This window comes from Macrotis lagotis, chromosome 4 (genome assembly GCF_037893015.1).
Source record: "Macrotis lagotis isolate mMagLag1 chromosome 4, bilby.v1.9.chrom.fasta, whole genome shotgun sequence".
Lineage (NCBI taxonomy): Eukaryota > Metazoa > Chordata > Mammalia > Peramelemorphia > Peramelidae > Macrotis > Macrotis lagotis.
In genome coordinates, this window is record NC_133661.1 from 114,819,446 (window position 1) to 114,840,378 (window position 20,933).

Genomic DNA, 20,933 nt, shown 5'->3' on the forward strand with positions numbered 1-20,933 from the left:
GAAGGCTGGAAGGCCCGGGCCACGTGACCGGCGCGGGGGGGGCCGGGCTATTTTTAGCTCCTGGAAAGAGTCTTGTTTTTCTTTTTTCCCTCGAAAGGGGAAACGCCCCGCCCCGGCCCGAGGGGCCGCCCCGCCCCCGCGGCCCGGAGGCGGGAGGCGGGGCTGCGTCAGTGCTGGGGGTCACGGCCGGCCCGCCCCCTCCCGGCCCGGCGCCCACGTGCCCGCGCGGGTGCACGTGACCCCAGTTTACCGCCTCACCGGCCCGGAAGCAGGAACTGGGGCAGCCCGGCCCCGCCCCCGCCCCGCCCCGCCCCGCCCCGCGGTCCCGCCGCGCTGGGCTTCCGGCGCCGCCGCCGCGGGGGGCGCCTGCGGCTCTCTCGGTGCGGCGGGGGGGGGGGCGGGGGCCGGGCCGCTCCGGGACACTCCGCCGTCCGCGCCCCGCGGGGCCCGGCCTTCCCCCAGGCCGGTGGATCGCCCCGCCCCGGAGGGGGCCCCGGCCCGCACTCACCCGCGTCCGCCTGCACGTCCCGGCGCCTCCCGGCTGCCCCGCCCGCTGCCATCCCCTGCCCAGGCGGGAGGGGAGGGGCGGGGCGGGGCCGGGGGGCCGCACCCGAGGGCCGCGGGGCCACCCCTCGCCGGGCCGGGCCGGGCCGGCCCCGCACCCTAGGACCAGACGCCTCCCCGCTGGGGGCTCGCGGGCAGGGGCCGCCCCGGCCACGGGTGACCACGGCCGGGCGGCTCCGCCGAAGCGCCCACAGCTTACCGACCCCCGCACCGCGGCCCGGGGTGGGGACCCACGGGGACTCGGCCTCAGCAGCTGGGGGGCCGCATTCAGGCTCAAGGGACCGCCCCAGCATGGACAGGCCTGTGCTAGGGCTGGAAGCCGGCTGCCCAGGCCAGACCTACAAAACGCTTCTCAGCTAAGTATTCCCCCACTCCTTTCAACTACTTTTCTACATCATAAATCGTAGAAAACGGGGACTGTGATGCTGATGCTGATTTCTGGCACAGGGCTCAGACTGTGACCTTTACTTATCAAGTCCTCTTGGAACAAAATTCACCAAGACTAAGGAGGTTCCACCTAGCCCAGGTCAGGGCACCGGACCCTTTCCCCTACTGGAAGGCTAAATATATCAGAAAAATGAATAGAGGTATGTGACCTAGGATCCTGCCCACCCTCCCATGTTTCAGTGAGAGAGTCCCAGAAGACCCCAATGTCAGTCTGAGGTTCCAGGTTATGAGAAGCTATCTTAATTTGTATGGGCCCAGGGTGTTTGTTAAGGTGTGTGTTTGTTTAAAGGGTGGAGTTGTGGGGGGAGGGGAGGGAGATTGTCTAGCTTCCCCTGGCCATTCTGGTTTGTACTATGTGGGGGTGTCTGCATGTGAGGTAGCACAGATGGCTCAAGATTTTGTTTACCAACTAACTCCCTTAAGCGCCACAAAGGGAACCCTAGAGAAGATCCATTGAGGAATTCATACTGTTCTACTGTTCATATAGGACAACAGGAAAATTGTCAAGGTCATATGAGCTCCCCCATCCTGATATCATCTCCTTGGATCTAGCTGAAGGGGCTGCTGGAAAGCAAAGATACAGGCTCCCCAGATCAGGGACTCGAGCAGACAGACACCTACGTTTACTATCCTAAGGATTAGAAACAAGGACAAGGAACCTTGGCATCATGGTATGGGAGGCATTACCGACACCTGGTGGACATATGTGGAAAGGCAGAAAAACCCATTTTTTTTTAATAAAGGTGTAAAAAGTACAAGGGTAGATCATGTTCAGGGAAGATTTGCATCTCTTGCATGAGGGTTGATGAGCTCTTTTCAAGAGTGCTCATCCACATTTGGTGTAGCCAGCTCTCGGCTCCAAGAAGCTATAGCATGCTCAGTAGTCAAACTCCAGTAAACAGTTTCAGCAGGTAGCTATATAACCAGGGGGGTCTCAAACCCATCAATGAGTTAGGGGAGGGAGGTGTCTGTGAAGATTTTCCTGGTGGAATGAGTGGATGAGAACAATTTGTTCCAGTGGCTGGGAAGACAACTGAAACAGGCACTTTGGAACACTTAAAGCTTGATCAGACATTAAAGATGCCAAAGTCATCCACTGCACCCCCCGCAATCATCACCAGTCTTCTTGATTTTACCTAGAAACTGGACTCCGCTAACTAAAAGAGTGAGAACGATGATTTTGTGCAATTCTGCTTCACTTAAATGTAGTTTACGTTTGAAACAAAAGATCTCACCCATACTATTTGACAGCATGTTTACGAGAGTTCTGGATAATAGATGATGCTCCCAAGCTTTTCCAGTTACTAATGGAGAGAAGCAAGGCTATTTGTTTGCTCTCATGCTTTTGAGCTTATTTTTGGCAATGTTGTCAGATACCTTCAATAAGGATGAAAAGGACATCAAGGTCAACAATCACACTGATGGCAAATTAAACTAAGACCAAAGTGGAGGGAAGGTTGATGCATGCTTTTTTGCTTACAGATTGTGTACTGAAATAGGCTCCGAAACTTAACTGGCACAAAGTATGGATTCTCTGCTGCATGTGGTAATTTTGGCCTAACAATGCCAAGAAAAGCAAAGGTTTTCCATAAACAGCACCACCCCATCCATCAATATAGTTATCACAAATGGAGAAAATTTGAATATGGTGAATAAGTTCTTACATTGCAAGGATATACATATAGATGATAAGGTCGACATACACATTGCCAGAGAGCTGTGTTCATGAGGCTCCAAAGAAAAGTGTGGAAAAAAGGAGGTATTAAGGCTGCCCACCAAACCAAAGTTCTACAGGGCTGTTGTGCTGACCTCATTGTTGGATGCATGTGTACCTGTGCCATGCCAAAAAACCGAATCACTTCCATTTGAATTGTCTTATCACCTGGCAAGATAAGGAACTGGTCACTGAGGCCCTTTCTTGAGCTAAGTTGCCAAGTATTCAGTCTCTGCTACAGAGAGCTCAACTCTAAAGGGCTGGTCGCATTGTTCAAATGCCAAAAGTACATTTGCCTAAAGGACAGTTTTGCAGAAGTGATACAAGGACACTCTCAGGGTCTCTCTGAAGAACTTTGGGATCTATTTCATGAGAGTGGCAAAAGTCCACCCAGCTCTACAGTAGCTCAAAGAAAAGTGTAATGGACAAAGGCAGAGACATCTCTATTCCAAGTGTTCCTGTGGATTATTTGTGCTTGAACTGTGGTACATCCTTTTAAGCTAGACCCCTCAGACACATTATGATTTGACTCCCAACAAAGAGATGTTATTTTGGTCCTCTCTGAGAATCGAGGACAATAAACAACTGATAGTGAGAAAAAAATAGATTTATTTTCCTAGAGAAAAGTCATGTAATTCAGTTTCCTTCAGGGTTTTTGACTATCTCCACTGGGATCAGAATCAGACATTGTCCTGGGGATGAGCCCCCATATGCCTTCTCTTCTAGGACTACCAAGTCTTTTGGCTCCCATTCAAAGGTATGGGAGGGAATATTCCTGCTCAGCATTTTCCACAAAGGCAAGGTGCTAAGGTTATGGCTGGATCTCACCTCAAAAAATTGTGGGGAGCTCTTTGAACACAACCTCCATGCTGTTCTTGTTATGGATGTCAAGAAGCAGGGGCCTGGGCTGCTTTGTCCTTCTGCTTCCCAGATGCTCCTCCCCCTTTCTTAGAGGGAGGCTTTTTGGGGTCTGGTTCACTATCATCTTTGACCTTCTTGAGGCGGGCCTTGCCCTTAGCCAGGGGTGAGAATGTCAGTGAGCTCTTATTGAACTCCAGGGGAAAGATACCCACGTCCCCATCAAAACGGTTCTTAGCCACCTGTAGGTAGCGTTTCCCAGGACCTGTTGCCAATTTCTTGTCTTGAAGGATCAACACATTGTCTGCCTCTTGACTGGCCTGGAAAAGATAGTTGGGTGGAAATGGGAAAAAAAGTATTAGGGGAGCAGGGAATAAGTAAATAAAAAGGGAAAAAGGAATGAGGGGACAGATTTTTGGGGTAGAGATAAAAATAGAGGATTATTACTATGTGTACATCTTCCCAATGAAAAGTTTATACTAGAGGATCCTAAAGCAGACCCAAGGCCATACCCCATCCCTCTTATTTACAACATGGAATGTATCTCCAGGATACAGACCTTGGCTGAACCAAAGATAGATGCTGTTTGCAGCTCTTTGTCACCATCCTCTTTACGGGGGTGAATGACCAGGGTCACATGGCAGTTGTTGTCTGTGGCAAACTTCCGGAAGGCTCCTACAATGTAGTCCTGGGCTGCAATTCTGCCATCAGCCCAGGAAGGGTAGAAGGTAATTTAGTCATTAGCAGAGTCAGATCCACACTCTCCTAAGTTACCAAAGACAACACAGTGTCACAAGAGTGCTCCTCTGCCTCCAAAAATATTTTGTGGTATGTGTGTGTCTGTGTTTACCTTGTGTATGTATACGTATCCCATTTCAAGATAACCAGTTTGTGGGGAGAAGGAAATGAGTTTTTATGTCAATCTGTATAACCTTGATATTGTCTGAACCTGGGAAAGGGAATCGGATATTACCTATCGGAGGAGAATTGCTCCTGCCCCATCATGAACTGCAAGTTGTCAATGATCACATGGCAGATATCATAAACATAAACAGCATGCTGCATCGTGTCCACCACAGTCCTAGGGGAGGGAGGAGCACAAAAGGAGAGGGAAAAGGTCTATAGCCTCCAACATATAGTGTATCAATCAACCAGCACTTGGAATATTGGCCAACCTGAGAGGTTCTGAAATTTTATCTGACAGTTTCAGCCCTCCTTCAAATCACAGCAATCTGGACTTGAAAGTCAGGCTGGTCAAAATGAGGTTTGTTACCTGATACTCTGCTGCCCATGGAAGGTCATAAAATATAATGCCAAGTCCTCAAATTGGTCAGCCCACTCATCATACTCTTCCAGTCTTTCTTCAAGTCGCCCCATGGCAAACTGGGTCAACATGATCCTGGCCAGCCGCACATTGCTGATCTCAAAACTACCCCATAACGTATTCACTCCCTGTGTACATAGATCCAATGCATATTCACTAATGAAAGTTGTCTTCCCACTGCCCGTTGGTCCTGAGGGTTACATGACAAAAGGCGCATTTGAGAAAGGACTCTGGGGGTCACCACCCTGAAAGCAGAGGGCACAATCAAGCATTTATCACTGATCCCTGACACTCTCCCCATGGAATCCCCAACCCTTATGCCAATGAGATCCCTGTGGGGGACAACCACTTTTTTTCCTGAAGTGATAATGGTCAAACTCATCTTTAACAGGGTTACCTGTGAAAACAGTCAGCTCGCCCTTTCGATGACCCTTCAACAGTCGGTTAAGATCCGGGAAGCGTCCCCAACGCACTCCAGCCACTTGTTCCACATTAGATAGTTCTCCTAGGACTTCTTCCCTCAGTTGCCGGAAAGACACTATAGATTTGTGGCCGGCAGGCAGGGCTGAGCGGAGTATTTTCTGCAGATTCAAGCCTTGGGAGAGAGCTTCTAGGGGGCGGGGATGCTGGTCTCCCGGTCTAACCAGGGAGCATCGTTTGGGGTTCAGCTTTCGGGCAAACAATTTGGCAGCTTCCCAGGCCCTCAAGTCATCACCTAGCCAGAGTACAATTCTTCGGAACTGTTCCAGGTAGGGGAGTAGTGTAGGTGGCAAGCAGGTCAAGCCACGGGGTAGGGCCAACGTGGGCAGCCCCGTGGCCTGATGCAAAGCCAGGCTATCTAGCTCCCTCGAGGTCAACACTACCTCCACATCGCGCCTGCTGATCAACGGCAGCCCAAATAGATTATGGTAGGCGGTGGGCCTAGGCAGCGTGGTCTCCACGTAGCACACACCGTCCCCCTGGCCTTCCGCCTTGAGTAGCTTCAGCCCCTTAAGACTCAAGCCCCCTGGGGAAAACCACGGAAAGACCAAGCTCCTGGCGCCACGGAGGTAGCGCACACTGAAGCGCTTCAGGGTGGCGTCGGACACCTTGGCCAGGTTGAACATCGTTCGGGCCACCCGAATCTCCTCTTCTTCCGGCAGCTCGGCCAGCGGCACCGCCCGGTCCCAGATCCTCAGCGCGTCACTGCTGTGAGCGTCCTGGGCCTGGCCCCCTTCCCCCTCCCCGGTCCAGGACCCGGCCGAGCCCCCCTCCACCGAGGCCTGGAGGTCCTCCCAGGTGCCCTCCGCCAGGCTGCCCGTGCAGAGGAAGCGGCCCGTGGTCTTGTCGATGAAGAGGCTGTGCGGGCTGCCCTCGGTCCAGCCCTCTGCGTCGGCGCGGCGCGGCCCCAGGAACGGGCTGGGGGTGCGCAGGCAGCTGTGCCCGTCCTGGAAGGGGATGCCCCGGGCTCGGAGGTACTGCCGGATCTCGGCCGCGGTGACCAGCACCGCCGGGGCCTCGGGGGCGGGCAGGGCCTCCTTCCGATAGGGCCTGCGGGGAGGCCGCCGCGCCACGGGCCATCGCAGCGCCCGCAGCGCCCGCAGGGGGCCCGCGCCCTGGGGAGAGAGCCACATGGCGGCCGGCGGCCGGCCCCGGTCACGGCCCGGCCCCGGTCACGGCCCGGCTCCACACGCGACCCCTCCGGGGCGGCCGCATGCTCTCACACAGCCGCCCCCGCGGGCAGGCCCCTCCCGCTGCGCTCCCCGCTCCCCCGCATTTCTCCTAGGCCTCCCGCGCACTACAAGGCGATCCTCCCGGGGCCCTTTTCGTGGGAACGGCCAGACATTCCTCAGGGGAGCCCCGAGACGCCCCCACGCACAACGTGGGCGCCAGTCGCGTGCTTCACCGCTGACCTCGGAAGCAAAACTCTTGGGCGCCGGCGGGCTCCGGCCCCGACGCCGGAAGTCTGGGGACTCCGCCCCGCCCCCTCCTGCCGGCGTGCCTCCCCGCCCCCCGACTTCCGGTTCTCGCTTTCCGAGGTCCGGGAGTTCCGGCGGCGGCAGCCATGACGGCCCGCGGGACCCCGAGCCGCTTCCTGGGCAGCGTCCTGCACAACGGCCTGGGCCGCTACGTGCAGCAGCTGCAGCGCCTCAGCCTCCGGCTCAGCCGCGACGCGGCCTCCTCCCGCGGCGCCAGGTGGGCCCCCGCCCCGCCCCCCCCCAGCTCGCGGGGCCCGGGGGAGGCCGCGGGGCCGGAGGGCCGCTGACGCGCGTGCGCCTGTCTCCCCCGCCCGCAGGGAGTTTGTGGAGCAGCGCGCCGCCGACTTCGCGCGGAGGAACCCGGGGGTCGTGCTCTACGTCACCGCCCACAAGTGCCACGCGCCGCGGCTGCTGGCGGAGTACCGTGAGTCCGGGGCGCGGCCGGGGGGCGGGGGGCGGCGGGCGGCGGCCGCCGGCCGGGGCTGAGGCCGGGTCTCTCCTTGTCTCCGCGGCCCAGTGAACGGCGCGGCCCGCGAGGTGGCCGTGGGCAACCAGACGGCGGACGAGATCGGCGCGCTGATGCAGAAGCTGGCCGACCAGTCGGGCCTGGAGGTGGTGCGCATCCGGAAGCCCTACCACACCTACAGCCCCAGCGTCCAGGGCCAGTGGCACCCCTTCACCAACAGGCCCCCCGGCCCCGCCCGGCACCCCCAATAAAGCCTTTGCCCGCCCCGGGCCCTCAGGCTTCTTGCTTCCTAACCTCGCGGCCGCCACCTCCTCCCTCCTCCACGTCCTTTCTGAGAGGAGGTCGCCCCGGCTCCCCCTGAACCGTTCCCACCGCACCCCTAAGTCACCGTTAGAACCCATGCCCTCCTCTCCTCTTGCTGCACTGTCGCACTTATGCAGACCATTTCCAGCTCTGTCCATCTCGCCCTGATCTCTCCTGAACTCCTCTCTGCTTCTCCAGATTGTCTTTTGGACATTCCTAAGAAGCATCTCACACTCAGGTCCAAATAGAGCTCTAGCTTTATCCCTAAGCGCTTCCTTAGTACTCTGGCACCATCTCCCTTGCCCTGGGTCCACGTACCACGCGTGGCTCTTTTCTATGTCCGCACTCCTCACGTCTTGCCTACGCTTCCTCATCTCTCCACTCACAGGCACCAAGCTCTCATGGCAGGTTATGGGCAGTAGGCCTTTGGATTGGTCTTCCCGCGGCCTCTATCCCACTCTCCAAGCTGCCAAAATGATTTTTCTAACACGTACATCCAGGAGACTCCAGTGGTTACCTGTGAACTCTAGGATCAAATAGAAAACTTTTCTTACTATTTTTTTTTTGCAAGGCAAATGGGGTTAAGTGGCTTGCCCAAGGCCACACAGCTAGGTAATTATTAAGTGTCTGAGATCGGATTTGAACCCAGGTACTCCTGACTCCAAGGCCGGTGCTCTCTATCCACTGCACCACTTAGCTGCCCCCGAAAACTTTTCTTAAATCTCTAGAGCCCTTCTCATTCTCAGTCTTAGGCTTTGCCCTAAGTACCATAGACTGGTTGGTTGTCCTCATACAGAGAATAAGATCTGTTCCTCTTAAGTGCTCTCTCTACTCTGTGCACATATCTGATGGAGACCTAGTTGCCTCCCCAAACAGGCTCCTTTGGGTCAGGGTTGACATTTCTCACTCTTTGTATTCCTCAGTGTAATGAATTGTCTGGGCCATAGGAGCAGGCCCTCAGAAACAGGGTGTACTGAGAAACATCACGGTAGGAACTGGACAAAGACAACGAGGTTTAGAGGACATTCTTTACTGACCAACAGGAAGGAAGTGGGGAGACAAGCCCATTTCCCATTCCCCTCCCCAGCTGAGCAGAGACTTGTCCTCTGCCCTACTCTGCCCTCCCCCAGGGGGCTAGTAATAAAATAGAACCCTTCCATGGTTCTCATAATAAATACATTCGCTGGAGAAAGGGAAGGGTTCAATGGTGCTGTTGAAAGGACAGTAAAAACATAGTAGTCCTGGGTTGTCTTCCAGCATCGATAACAGTCATTGTCCTGGCCCGAAGGAGTTGACCCCAGTCGGGTTTTTGATTGTCCTGCCTCATCCCGGGGTCTCACAGCTTCACTGACCCAAGGACCCCTGCAGCACCACAGTGAAGTAGGACAGGGGCAGGGCCAAGAATCCCATCTCTCAGCCTGCCTACCACCTGCCCTTTGCATAGTTCCAGTGGGAGTGGGAGGGAGATGGTCTTAGGGGGATGTCACTCCCATGAAATGTCCATGGACCGAACATGTCAGAAACAGGTTGGGGACCCCAGGCAATGAGGGAAGGGAAAAGTGCGGGCATTGTCTCATTCTTGGCAGGGCCTGGGGGGCTCAGAGTGTGCATGTGTAACCTTGTTTATGAGCATGTGTAGTTGTGAGCAGATAGGTGTGCATGGAGAGAACGGTCTAGAGCCATGTGCTGCTTCCTGTCAGTGCCAACCTTGAAGACAAAGCCTGGAGCTGGGTTGGGGAGTAGAACTGGATGGGATTGGAAAGGGTGTGCATGCCCCCCAAACTCTTAACAAAGAGAATCCGAGTGTACCTGTGGGGAAAAGCAGGTGCGTCACCTAGGTAGACCCATGGGCATACCAGGCCTGCTCCCTTACATGCACGCTCACACGCTGCTCAGGAGGTGCAGTGTTAGACCTTCGATCCAGCAGAGGGGCTGCTGGGCAGTTTGGGAAGCAGGGTCTCAGACTTCTCCAGTCACCATTAGAACTCAGCACCAAGGCAGACAGCAAACAGGAGGCTCTGCCCTCAGCCCAACATTCAGCTGGAAAGAGATGGGGGTGCTCTGAAACAGCATAATCAGCAGGCAAGAGGCCCTCTCTACACACCAGCTGCCCCCTTATTTCTTCTCAGCTTGGGGGAGGGAGGACATTGTGAATTCCAGCTCCCTCCCATCCCCTCCTTTTTAGAAATTAGGGGCAGGTGCTCCACAAGCAGACCTACCTCTCTGTAGCTCACTCTTTGAGGTCTCAGGTTCTGCAAAGGGTGGTTGAGGGAAGGCTGAAGGCCTGGGGCCCTAGACCCCTGACCAATGGCCCCATTCAGTCATGGAGGATGGTCTCAAGTGGGACATTCTGCTATGTGGTACAGGACAATGATGACCTGGACCCCGTAGTAGGAGTTGAGGGGTAGGGCTAAGGCCTAGAAGGCTAATGGCTAAAGGACCTGTTTAAACGGAGGATGTCAGTCTGGAAGTCGGTTCTGGAGGCTGGAGAGGGCAAGTTAGGAACTGGAAGGCCGGTGGGGATGGGGAGGAAAAGGACCAAAACCAGGAGGCCAGGGCTAGAGACCAGGGTAAATGGGAGCTGGGTGGCAGGTGGGAGGACAGCTTAGACGGAGCTCTCATCCAGCCTCTCCACTAGCTGTGTGTGCTTCCGTTTCTCCAGAATTCGACTGAGCTCCTCCGTGAAGGAGCAAGGTAGAGTGGGTGGCCTGTCTTCATTCTGCTGCAGTAGTACATAACTGTTACCATTCATTCTCCTCAGACGACTGGGGAGTGCAGTCAGCCCATTGGAGAGCTCAGTAGGAGGGGGTGGGGGTGGGGGAGGAGGTGGTGCTGGGGTCCCCTCCCCAGGAATTATCCGGAGGCCACCAGCCTCAGGTCCTCCTGGCCTGTCTGTCCCCTCTTCTCCTTCATCCTCCTCCCCAGGGCACTGACCGGAGACAGTCTGCAGTTGGACTGCAGAACCTCCTGCCCGGCCAGTACCTCTGGCCAGGGAATACTTGCGGCGGCGGCCACTGCCTCTAAGGCAGGCAACATAGAGGAGTATGGTGGCCAGAACAAGGCAGAGGCTACCTAGGGCTGCAATGGTCAACACATAGAGGAGACGAACATCTGGGGTCAGGTGGGCACCACGGGTGGGGGGCACCAGGGCTGGGGCTGGGGCTGGGAGGGCTTGCCGCACTGTGAGGCCATAGGAGGCCAGCAGGGTGCGGAGCCCATTCTCTTCTGCATAGCAGCTGTAGTGACCACTGTGTTCTGGCCGGGTGTCCATCACCAATAAGCCATCCACACCCACACGGTAGCCATCCCTCCCATCCACCAGCATCCGACTGCTGTTGAGAAGCCATGAGGCCCGGGCCAGATTGGACGGTTGGTCGCAGGGTAGTAGCACGTCATCCCCCCTCAGCACAGACCGGTTCCTGGGTGGCAGATGTGGTTCTGGAGGCAGGAAGGAGATGAAAGCCAACTGGGAGGTGGGGGCCTGGGAAAGGCCCCCAGCTGGGAATGCTCCTCCACCTTCATCCCGTGTTATCTGAGGTGGTCAGGAGGAGAGATGTAGAGAAGGGAGGGGCTTGGACCACACATACATAGAGAGCTGCTAGCACCTTACCCGAACTCATGCTGCCCTCACAGCCTCTGTTGCCTCTCTCCACATCCTGTATCAGAAATGTCCTAGGACAGAGCAGGGGTAGGCCTCAGATTCAGTTTCCTCAGGTTGAGGCCTATACTCCCAGGCATGGAATTCTGGGGCTTTCTCTCACTCCCACCTACCCATTGGTCCAAGTGAACAATGGTGCCTTCACCAGTCCCCCAGTACCTGTTGGGTACCATGGCAGCTTCCTGGCAGGCCCAGACACTAGGATTCCAGCCACAGTAGGGGTCCCGGGCCAGGATACAGTCATAACAGGAGGTATATCGTGAGCAGCGAGACAGTGGCAGCTGGACAACCCCACCAGGGGCCCCCACGTACAGGCTGTGCTGGGGCCAGAAGGAGGGGGGTAGTTAGTAACCACCTCGCATGCCCCATGCAAGGAATGCTGCCCTTCTCCAATAGTGTGGTAGGAAAGAGGTCAGTTGGGTATGGGCGGTACCTGGGCAAGTGAGATGACCAGATTCTCCACAGGCTGGGGTTCCATGAACACCTGGGCTTCCTCAATAATGTGCATACTGAGACCCAAGACGACGGCTTTGTGGATCCAACCATCAGCTGAGAGGTTGGGAGAGGGAGCCAAGTCAAGGCCTCACCAGAACCCCCCCCCCCCATCCCATTGCCAGGAGCAAACAATTCAGCAGGTTCAGGATTAAGGGGCAGGAGTGGGGTGGGATGTGTAGGTGATTAGAAGGTATAAGCAGTGGAGTCTAGGGTATGTCCCCTGGTTAGGGGTTGGTAGGGGTGACTTGAGAAACAGGTGTTAGTGGAGTTAGGAGTGTCATCCCCAGAGTCTCACCTGTCCCCAGGAAGAGCACATCATAAGTTGGGCCAGTTGGCACAGTGACAGGAGTCCCCACAAGTCGAGTATATCTAATATTCCTCTTGAGCAGGAGGGGTCGCCCCCGGGCTGGCCCCACACCCCGAGCCATGAGTGGATGCAACTTCACAAAGTCCAAAACAGGGGAGGGGAGGTCCTGAGAGGAGTTGTAGCCCCGCCTTCGGAGGCCATCTGTGATGCACTGTGGGAGAGATGGGATCAGATGAAGGAGCTGCTCCTGCTCAGGCTGCATGCCCTAGGAAGGATCATCCTACGGCCCACCTTACAGAGGAGGAAACTGAGGTGAAGAGAAAGGGAACAACTTGCCCAAGTTCACATAGGTAGTAAAGAGCAGAGCTAGACTTTGAATTCAGGTCCTATGACTACAATCCTAGGGTTTGCATCCTACCCAGACAAACATCCTCAGTTGGGAGAAGGTAGGGTCCAGAAGCACAAACTGACCCTTCCCTGCCACCCCCTCAAACCTGCTGGATGAGAAAAATGAGGTCTAAGTGACACAGGGACCCCTCCTCCCTCACCGAGCCTGGTCGGGGCTCTGGCACGGTCCCATCATATCGACCCCAACGACGTATACCATCCTGGTATTCCATATAGGGGCCAGAGAAGGATGCCTGGACATCAGACAGGTCATAACGACAGATGGCTGAGGCCTCTAGGGTCCTCCTGCGAGGTGGGAGGAGTGGATTGATTTAGATCCAAGAACCAGTCCGCTCAATCCTCCACTTTCTGAGATCTAGGACAAAAGCTGGGAGGGGGGGGGAGGGCGGGGAAAATCCTGCCTCTCTGCCCTTGGACTTTGGGCTGATTGGCCATTACTGAACAGTCAACTGAGCCACCCCCACTAACTGGCCATTGACAGAGGTCAACATACTTGAAATTCCTCCTTTGCAGCTAATCCACTCCCTACCAGGTTGGTATGACTGGAAATACCCAGAAATCCAGCCCTGCGTTCATCCTACCTCCCATTTCCAGTTGGTCTCTCAGAGTAGGGGGTAGTCATCTGATCCAATCCCTAGGCTTCCCTTACAGTGACTCCCCAATTTGTTCCAGTTTTTCCCTGATTACTTTAGGGCTCTCCCCACACCCCCACCAGGGTTGTCCTCTAGCACTGACCACTGAGCAGCCAGGCTAAATGCTGCATAGAAGCGTGTTTGGGCCCAAGATCCCCCATCCAGGCTACAGACACTACGCAGAGTCTCATATAAGGGGATGTGACAAGCCAGCCGGGCTTTCAGGAAAGACGTCCACTTCTTTTGTAGAATTTTCTTCCCACCTAGGTCACCCTAGAACCAGGGAAGGAGCAGGCACAGCCATCATGATTGGGACTGGGGGTCAGGAGAACTCTTCCACCCCAAACTGCCCTGTCTTCCTTTGGTCTCAGGTGCCTAGACCTAGCTTATTACCTTGCAAACTCGTGCTACCCGGGCTACCCGATGCCCCCGGCTCTGGGAGAAGCCGCTACCTTCTTCTGTGGCACGCTCCGTGAAGAAATAATAGACTTTGTCATCATCTCCCACAGTGCTGGACTCACTTTCCCGAATGAGGACGGAAAATACGAACTCTGCATCTACAGGGGCAGAGGTCTTAGAGAAGAGCTTCCTTGGCCCACCAAACTGTACCAAGCATCCTCTATAAACACTTCCTCTAGGTTCCCCTAATTTCCATTAATATTCCAAAGACTTCTCCATGAAGTTTTCATTTCTCATTTCCCCACCTCTAGGGATTTTTCCAAATAAATATAATGTACATTAAACCGGAACATTTTGTTTGTTTGTGGACTGGAATGAAGCTGAAGGAAATGACCCAGCTGGGCCAGAAACATTTTTAAGTGAAAGAGTAAATAATGGAATCAGGTCTTCTTCTGTGCATCCCCACCCTCCCATACCTTTCACCTCCAAGTTTTACTTGCCCTACTGAGGGTCTCCACCCAGTCCCAGGCCTTCTGAGTTGTCTCTTCACCTTCCTAGGCCCTCAGGTTCTCAACCTGGCCCCTCTTCTTTACTGGTCTCTAATTGCCCCAGTCCCCAACTTTGCTCTCCTTACCATTGAGCCAGTGTAGGGGGGACTCCTCAGTTCGTAGGGAACGGGGATGACGGCTCCGACGAATGTCAGGGATGCTCCGGAACTCATATCTTGTGGCAGTGTAGAGGCCACCATCTGGGGTCAGGGGGACATCAAAATGGGGTGACACTTAGCCATGTGTTGTAGATGTCAGCTCTGCAGGGGGATGGTGTTACACATACAAAGGGAGTCAACCAAGTGGAGGGGCATGTTAGCTCTGGGGAGATGTTCTAAAGACAGAGGGGCATCTGACATGTGGCAGCACTTCCCCCCCTAAACACACACACACAGAACCCACCAACGATCAGCCCCGTGTAGCCCCTGGCTGGGTCATAGGGACACTTCTCCTTCCCCTCCTCAAAGCTAGGAGGTAAAGTGAAGGCTTCATAGTCCTGGAGAAAGACAAACAGCTCAGAAGGGGGCTGGGGAGGTGATGAGGGCAAGGCTGGGGAACTGGAGTGTGGCACCTCACATAAGGGGAGCAGGTCAAATCCCCTGTTGTAGGGAATTGGGGGTGATTCCTGAGGAATCTTCAGAGCTCAGAGGATACTGGGGAGTCAGAACTGGGCTAAAAGCTGCCTAGGGATGGGGTGGGCAGGGAAGATGAAAGGTCAGATCAGTCTTACAATGGCAGCACAGAGTGGCTGGAAGGCGTGCGTCCCACAAGCATAGAGATGGGTTGAATTCAGACGCTGCAGGAACCGGACATGGTTGAAGCACTCGGTCTAGGGGGGCACAGAATGGGGAGGAGCATGAGTCCCTGGCCAGTTAGAGGCTCCTTGTCACCTTCCTCTCCTCTTGGTTTCCTAAGAAAGTCTTGACTGTGCCCGTCACCACTTTCCTAACCCCTCTTCTATCTCTCTGAACCATCTAATTCTTTTATTATTCTAATAATCATAGTTCACTACATTTCATTCATTTGAAACCTTATGCATCTCAAACCATTGGGCAGTGGGTGTCCAAAGGCTTCCCCAGACTGCCAAAGGCACAGCCCTGCTGTCTCTTTCTCAGCCCTCCTTCTCCTTTTCCTACCTGCTGCTCCTCTTCTCTCAGGATGCCTCTCTGGAGTTCCAGGCTCACATTTTTCATGTATCTGTTAAATATCTCCACCACCCCTGCCCCATGTCTTAATGATATCTCTTTTTGAGGAGTAGTTTTTTTTTTTTAATTTGGGGTTTTTTTTGCAAGGCATTGGGGTTAAGTGACTTGCCCAAGGCCACACAGCTAGGTAATTATTAAGCATCTGAGGCCGGATTTACAACTCATGTCCTCCTGACTCCAGGGCCGGTGCTCTATCCACTGTGCCACCTAGCCACCCTGTCTCAATTAAATCTCAAAGTCAACGTGTCTAAAACTCATTATCCTTCTCTCAAAATTCACTCCTCCCCCGTCATGTCCCATTACCATCCACCCAGTTCCCAAACTAATCATCCCAGGGATGTCTGACCACTCTAGCCCCCTTATATTCAATTAGTCCCTGGCCCCAACCTTAGTCCAGGCACTAAGATTCGCCTTCTTAGACTAATGTACTAAACTTCTAATGGGCATCCCTACCTCTAGTCTCTCTTCCTTCCATTCACTCAATGGGATATATGGGGTTTAGGTGGTTGGTATGAGGGGTGGGGAAAGGGATAGGGGAGTCTTACCTACCTGGTTATTTCTTCCCTTCCGGACACATTCACTCTGAGTCTCTGGGGATGCTTCCCATTGGATCTGTGGATGGGAAGGGAAGATGCTTCTTGGGCTCCAGATTCCCTTCCCTGGGTGGGGCAGTATCAATAAAGGACTATTGGGGAGGGGCAGTGAGGGTGATAGGGATGGATACAGGGAAGCCCATGGGGAATTTCAGGGTTTTTCAGGTAGGATGTTCTTAGGTTTAGGTTATATACAGGAGTCAGAGATCTGCAGAGATGGGGATGGAGAATTTAAATAAGGGTCCCAGTAGTTAGTATATAGATCTGGAATATATAAAGGGGCTGACCTCACGGTGGGTTCCATCTCCAATGTCTTCAGCATTAAGAGAGAACAAGGCTCCCCGTGCGCCCACAAGCAGCCTCCCTGATGCCTCCTCCAGAAGCAATGTGGAATAATTGTGGGCATGACCCCCAAAGTGTCGGGCCTCAGTGAGCTCTGTGAGGATGGGGAGAATGCGTATTGGTCCCCTAGGCTCAGTTCTAACCCCCAGCTTTGCCTAATCCTGTGCTCTTTGTTCCTGTAATAAAGGCTTATTTTTCTGCTATTTCCAAAATGTTATATTGAATTAATCTGTTTTTCTGTTTTTTCAAGTGACAGGGAACACTATTAACCTTTTTGTATTTCCTTGACTTCATTTTAGGAGGAGGAGGGGAAGGTTAACTAGTAATTAGGGTAGACTAATACTCTAATACTCTAGCATCATGCCCTCAGGGGACTTATTGATTAGATAAGATAGTGTCAGTATCACTAAGAGTAAGGGGCAAGAGGGTCAGCAGGTGCTTGGGGAGCCAGGAGAGCAGGGGTCCATGGATGTTAGTAAGTCCTGGATGAACCCAAGTTGACAGAACTGATAAAAAGAATTTTGCCCAGAAGGTTCAGGTAGATGAACCCCATATTGATGTGGAAGTATCTAGGGTGAAGCCAAAGACTCCCAGAGAAAGCAGCACCAATGGAAATATTCCTAGGCTAGAGGAAATCTTGAAGGCTGAGCCAAGTCTGAGAAACTACAACTAAGGGTAAGGTTAGAAAACTTGGGCCCCATTCAGTCAGCCTAGAACAGAAAAATACACTTCTGATGGAGCATCCGTTTCTTTTCTTTCTTTCTTTTTTCTGTCATGACAATCAGGGTTAAGTGATTTGCCCAGATTCACACAGCTAGTACATGTCAAATGTCTGAGGCTGGATTTGAACTCAGGTCTTCCTGACTCAAGGACCAGCATTCTATCTATTCCACCATTTCTAGTGATAGCAACTAAAATAGGAGGAATGGTTATTAGACAGATAATCTCTGGTCCAGGGACAAAGAAGGCTACAGACTCAGAACCTCAGATGAGGATACAAAATTCAGGAAGCTTAGACATTAAGAAGAGGGAAAAAAAAAAGCCCTTGGAACCAGGGTAAGGTCCCATAGGTGTTGCAATTGATAAAAAGCTGCCATGAATCCTCCTAACTTAGCCAGTGCCCCTAGACCTTACTCCCTCCCTCCTCACCCAGTCCCCACTTTAGCTTCTTGTCCTGTAGCCTCTCTGCCCTCATTCCCTACCCCCCAAGTTTCGATGGGAAACCTTCACCTTCATAAGGAATAGTTGTCCTTGGCGTGGCATCCAGTTCTCTGGCTGGTCTCCGTGGTGGGGGCCCAGGGGCAGAAGAGACCATAAGGAGGCACAAGAGGAGGGGCCCAAGCCCCTCCCACATCTTCCTAGGGGATCCAAAGATAGCCCAGACCCAAGAAAGCCCCCAGGAGCCTCCTGAGTGGGAGACTAGGGAAAGAATAAAGAGGAGGCCAGTGGTGGTGGGGAGATAGTGTCACAGGATCATGAGGGATCACAGTCCAAGGGAAATTGGGCCCCTGGAGTCGTGGTCACATTCAGGTATGTCCTGGCTTTCTATGGTATGTCCTGGCTTTCTACGATCCTGTGTCCACAAAATAAAAAGGGAAAAGTACTGTCTTCCTTATTCCAAAATTAGTCCTCATTTTCTGTTTCAAGAGTTAATTCTACAACCCTCTCCCTGCTCCAGTTTTTCACACACACACACACACACACACACACACACACACACACACACACACACACACAAAGAGCATGGAAATCTGTCAACTCTAACCCCTTTGCCACTGTGGGAGATTGTAAGTTCAGCTTCTTCTGTTCCCCTTCTTCAGGTTTTAATTTGTTCTTTTTTTATCTCTCCTTTTGCTATGTTTTTAGCTATAAATTTCTTTTTTTATTAGAATCTCTGATCCATCATAGAATCTTAGTACTGGAAAGGACTTTACAGATCATCTAGTTCTTATGAAGAGAAGAAAAAGCCTAGAGTTGCTTTTGATGTTACTTTTTTAGTCCTGTCTGACTCTTCCTGACCTCATTTGGGATTTTCTTGGCAGAGACACTACAGTGGTTTGTAGTTTTCTTCTCCAGCTCAACTAAAGCAAACAGAGAGAAGTGACTTGCCCAGGATCACAGTTAGTGGTTGTTTGAGACCAGATAGGAACTCTGGTCTTCCTGACTCCAAACCCAACATTTATCACCCAGCTACCCCTAGAGAGAAGTACCTTGTTCTAAACAATAACACAGTAGGAGATAAAATTCAAGTTTTTTGAGTCCTAGGCCAAGCTCTGTGGCACTTTTACTTCCTCAGACATTCAACAACAAATTATCAATCACCTACTATGTTCAAAGAATCACATGTGCCTATTCTCACTGCCATGTACTGTATACTGCCACACATCTCTCTGCATGGGTTTGCGCATCTCTGTCCATTTGTAGATGTATTGACAAAGTTTGCATGCCTGTCAGTCTGTAGATGTGTATGTCTGAGAAGACAGAGAAGTGATTTTTCCTCCCTAGAACTCCCCTAACACTCTGCTAAGCCTTCCCTTGATGCTGCCTTATCTCTATACAGGTTTATTTTGATCCTTGCTCCCCACATCTCAGGCTGCTTGCCACCTCGAGAGCAGGACATGGGTGGTTTCCTTCTTGGAATATATTATCATTACCACTGTTAGGAAGTTAATCTTTAGCATACATTAGACACCCATTCTTTGTGAGGCACTCTGGTGCCCAATACAATGGAAATAAAAACAGATGAAACTCAGAATCTGCTCTCAAAAACTTACAACATAATGGAGGAAAAACACAGGTACAACTACCAACAATATGAGAGAGAGAGAGAGAGAGAGAGAGAGAGAGAGAGAGAGAGAGAGAGAGAGAGAGAGAGAGAGAGAGAGAGGCAATGGATTAGTCCAGAAACTGGAGAGGGGCTTACCTGGGGGGTGGGGGGATTCAGGGAAGGCTTCATGAGGAAGATAGCACCTGAGCTGGGCCATGAAGCCAAATGAGGCCTTCAACCGAAAGAGCTGAGGATAGAGTCCACTTCAGGCGTGGGGACAGTCTGAGCACATGTGTAGAGACAGAAGTCAAGGGAGAGCACAAGAGTACTCTGCCCAAAGCCCTCTCCTCACTCTGTGAAGGACATGATTCAAGCACCATTTTTTCAGGAAAGTTTCATGACTGAGCCCAGGTTCAAACCCAATGCTCAGTACCCTTTTTTCTCTTCTCCAGTCTTTGGCTGAATTGCATGCCCATGCATGCCAAGTTCAGCACAGGGAGTGGAAGTGAATTGGGGGGGGGCTCAGATTTTCTGGGTTGAGGGAGGAGGGTCAGTGGTCTGATTCAAGGGGGGACTTATGGAGACTGCCAGGACCCCTCGGTATTTCTCACCTCTCCTTCCCCTCCTAGTAGTCACGGGGGTGGGCATGCAGTTGAGGAAACTGAGACAAATAAGGGTTAAGTGACTTGCCCAGGGTCACACAGCTAGTAAGTGTCCAAACTGGGGTCTTCCTTTCTCAGGGCCAAGGAATACCCAACCGCCGTACCACCTACCTGCCTCTACACAAAGGGCAGCCTCGGGGCCTCTGGTGCTTGAGGATGGAAGGGGAAGAGGTTCCCCGATGAAGTCCTAGGAAGAGTTGGGGCAAGAGAGTTAGAAGGGAGAAGTCTGAGGGTAAGGCCTGGAATCACTACCAACAGGACTGCCACAACACCGTCCATCCCCTTTCCTGGTAAAACATTAACCAGCATGACCGGAGTGGGGGGAGAAGCTGCAGGAACAGCCCAGGGAGCTGGGGTGAAGCAGATCATCCCAAGTGGGGGGGGGGGGGTCAATGGAGTTTCATTAAAGGGCAAAGGTTGGGATGGGAGCAAGATCTGGGGAGGTGTCCGTGTTTGCTGAGGGAGGGTCCCAGTCAACCCAGTCCCATTGGATGGGGCGGCTCTGGCCTAGACACATGTGCATACATGCAAGCACACACAACGACACGCGTGTGAGGCACATGCGCTCCATCCCAGTGTAGGCCCGGATACGTGCATGCAGGTGAGTGCACCCGCAGGACCTCCCGCTGGATGTGTGCAAACATGGGGGAGGGGGTCCTGTGGAGGGGGCCGGCGCCCCCCGCCTGACACCACTATAGTCCTTGGGATGGGGGCGGGGAGGGCGGGCAGGAGGTCCAGGCAGCTGTGGGGGCGCAGCCACGCGCATCCGGGTCGGACCCCTTCCTCAGGAGGGCAGTGCCAGGGCAGGACGGCAGCCCCGTGCCCCCGCGTGGCCCGGCGCAGACCCCCCCTCCCGTCCTCCGGGCCTGGGCACCCCCGCCCCCCCACACCCCCGGGACCCCGCGGCGGCTGGGGGCGGGGCCGGGGGCGGGGCCGGGCGTCCACCTGGGCTCCGCGGGAGCCGGGCCTCGCCTCGCCCCGGGGCCCCGCGCCCCGCCCCCCGCGCCCCTCACTCACCGCCCGCCCGGGGCCGCGCTCTGCGCCGGGAGCGTCCGCTGGGCACAACCTTGCGGCGCCGCTGCCCCGCGGAGCCGAGCCGGGAGCCGAGCCGGGAGCCGAGCCGGGAGCCGAGCCGAGCCGAGCCGAGCCGAGCCGAGCCGAGCCGGGCCGAGCCGGGCCGAGCCGGGCCGGGCCGAGCCGCATCGGCGCCTCCTCCCCCGCGTCTCTAGGGACCCCGCACTATTGTTCGTCAGGGCTCCGCACCGGCGCGGCGCCCCCTGGTG

At 54.0% G+C, this 20,933-nt stretch overlaps 3 protein-coding genes and 1 long non-coding RNA gene across 9 annotated transcripts; 2 read left to right on the forward strand and 2 right to left on the reverse strand.

Annotated features, from left to right (window-relative positions):
- Window positions 1-388: 388 nt before the first annotated feature.
- LOC141521389 (uncharacterized) lies at window positions 389-3,328 on the forward strand. The gene is made up of 2 exons (XR_012477921.1): window positions 389-1,151; window positions 1,499-3,328. It is a non-coding gene; the product is annotated as an uncharacterized LOC141521389 (long non-coding RNA).
- On the reverse strand, window positions 1,204-6,853 carry TWNK (twinkle mtDNA helicase). Its single transcript, XM_074233904.1, has 5 exons — window positions 5,305-6,853; window positions 4,857-5,097; window positions 4,557-4,664; window positions 4,143-4,284; window positions 1,204-3,903 (listed from the first exon to the last, which is right to left on the reverse strand). Exons 1-5 carry the CDS (start codon window positions 6,518-6,520, stop codon window positions 3,613-3,615), a joined length of 1,998 nt encoding a protein of 665 aa, XP_074090005.1. The 5' UTR covers window positions 6,521-6,853; the 3' UTR covers window positions 1,204-3,612.
- Window positions 6,854-6,889: 36 nt separating this feature from the next.
- On the forward strand, window positions 6,890-7,609 carry MRPL43 (mitochondrial ribosomal protein L43). The gene is made up of 3 exons (XM_074233908.1): window positions 6,890-7,082; window positions 7,183-7,289; window positions 7,383-7,609. Exons 1-3 carry the CDS (start codon window positions 6,952-6,954, stop codon window positions 7,580-7,582), a joined length of 438 nt encoding a protein of 145 aa, XP_074090009.1. The 5' UTR covers window positions 6,890-6,951; the 3' UTR covers window positions 7,583-7,609.
- A 135-nt stretch (window positions 7,610-7,744) lies between these two features.
- SEMA4G (semaphorin 4G) lies at window positions 7,745-20,760 on the reverse strand. 6 transcript variants are annotated; one of them, XR_012477920.1, is made up of 18 exons: window positions 19,762-20,391; window positions 19,145-19,270; window positions 17,452-17,794; window positions 16,167-16,315; window positions 15,836-15,898; window positions 14,812-14,910; window positions 14,484-14,577; window positions 14,168-14,281; window positions 13,528-13,691; window positions 13,238-13,407; window positions 12,643-12,787; window positions 12,083-12,305; window positions 11,726-11,841; window positions 11,452-11,612; window positions 11,245-11,306; window positions 9,854-11,072; window positions 9,444-9,674; window positions 7,745-8,160 (listed from the first exon to the last, which is right to left on the reverse strand). XR_012477920.1 is itself a non-coding variant. In XM_074233900.1 (16 exons), the coding sequence occupies exons 3-16, from the start codon at window positions 17,573-17,575 to the stop codon at window positions 10,240-10,242; spliced, it is 2,517 nt and encodes an 838-aa protein (XP_074090001.1). In that variant the 5' UTR covers window positions 17,576-17,794; window positions 19,145-19,270; window positions 19,762-20,391; the 3' UTR covers window positions 8,313-10,239. The 6 variants fall into 6 exon arrangements, 1 of the variants encoding a protein (XP_074090001.1); XR_012477918.1 differs by lacking the exon at window positions 7,745-8,160 and adding an exon at window positions 20,668-20,760 and having other exon boundaries at window positions 8,314-9,674; window positions 19,762-19,837; XR_012477919.1 differs by lacking the exon at window positions 7,745-8,160 and adding an exon at window positions 20,668-20,760 and having other exon boundaries at window positions 8,314-9,674; window positions 19,145-19,837.
- Window positions 20,761-20,933: the final 173 nt, after the last annotated feature.

What these genes read in the sequence shown, in the direction of transcription:
- SEMA4G (XM_074233900.1), bottom strand. Translation starts at nt 17,575, where the DNA reads ATGTGGGAGGGGCTTGGGCCCCTCCTCTTGTGCCTCCTTATGGTCTCT. An exon ending in GGAAGGGAAGAAATAACCAG is followed by an intron (nt 14,911 to 15,835) that starts GTAGGTAAGACT and finishes GTGCCCCCCTAG; the next exon opens with ACCGAGTGCTTCAACCATGT. An exon ending in GGGTAGCACGAGTTTGCAAG is followed by an intron (nt 13,408 to 13,527) that starts GTAATAAGCTAG and finishes CCCTGGTTCTAG; the next exon opens with GGTGACCTAGGTGGGAAGAA.
- TWNK (XM_074233904.1), bottom strand. Translation starts at nt 6,520, where the DNA reads ATGTGGCTCTCTCCCCAGGGCGCGGGCCCCCTGCGGGCGCTGCGGGCG. An exon ending in CGAGCTGACTGTTTTCACAG is followed by an intron (nt 5,098 to 5,304) that starts GTAACCCTGTTA and finishes TGTAACCCTCAG; the next exon opens with GACCAACGGGCAGTGGGAAG. An exon ending in CTATCTTTGGTTCAGCCAAG is followed by an intron (nt 3,904 to 4,142) that starts GTCTGTATCCTG and finishes TATCTTTTCCAG; the next exon opens with GCCAGTCAAGAGGCAGACAA.
- MRPL43 (XM_074233908.1), top strand. Translation starts at nt 6,952, where the DNA reads ATGACGGCCCGCGGGACCCCGAGCCGCTTCCTGGGCAGCGTCCTGCAC. An exon ending in GCCTCCTCCCGCGGCGCCAG is followed by an intron (nt 7,083 to 7,182) that starts GTGGGCCCCCGC and finishes CCCCGCCCGCAG; the next exon opens with GGAGTTTGTGGAGCAGCGCG. An exon ending in GCGGCTGCTGGCGGAGTACC is followed by an intron (nt 7,290 to 7,382) that starts GTGAGTCCGGGG and finishes TCCGCGGCCCAG; the next exon opens with TGAACGGCGCGGCCCGCGAG.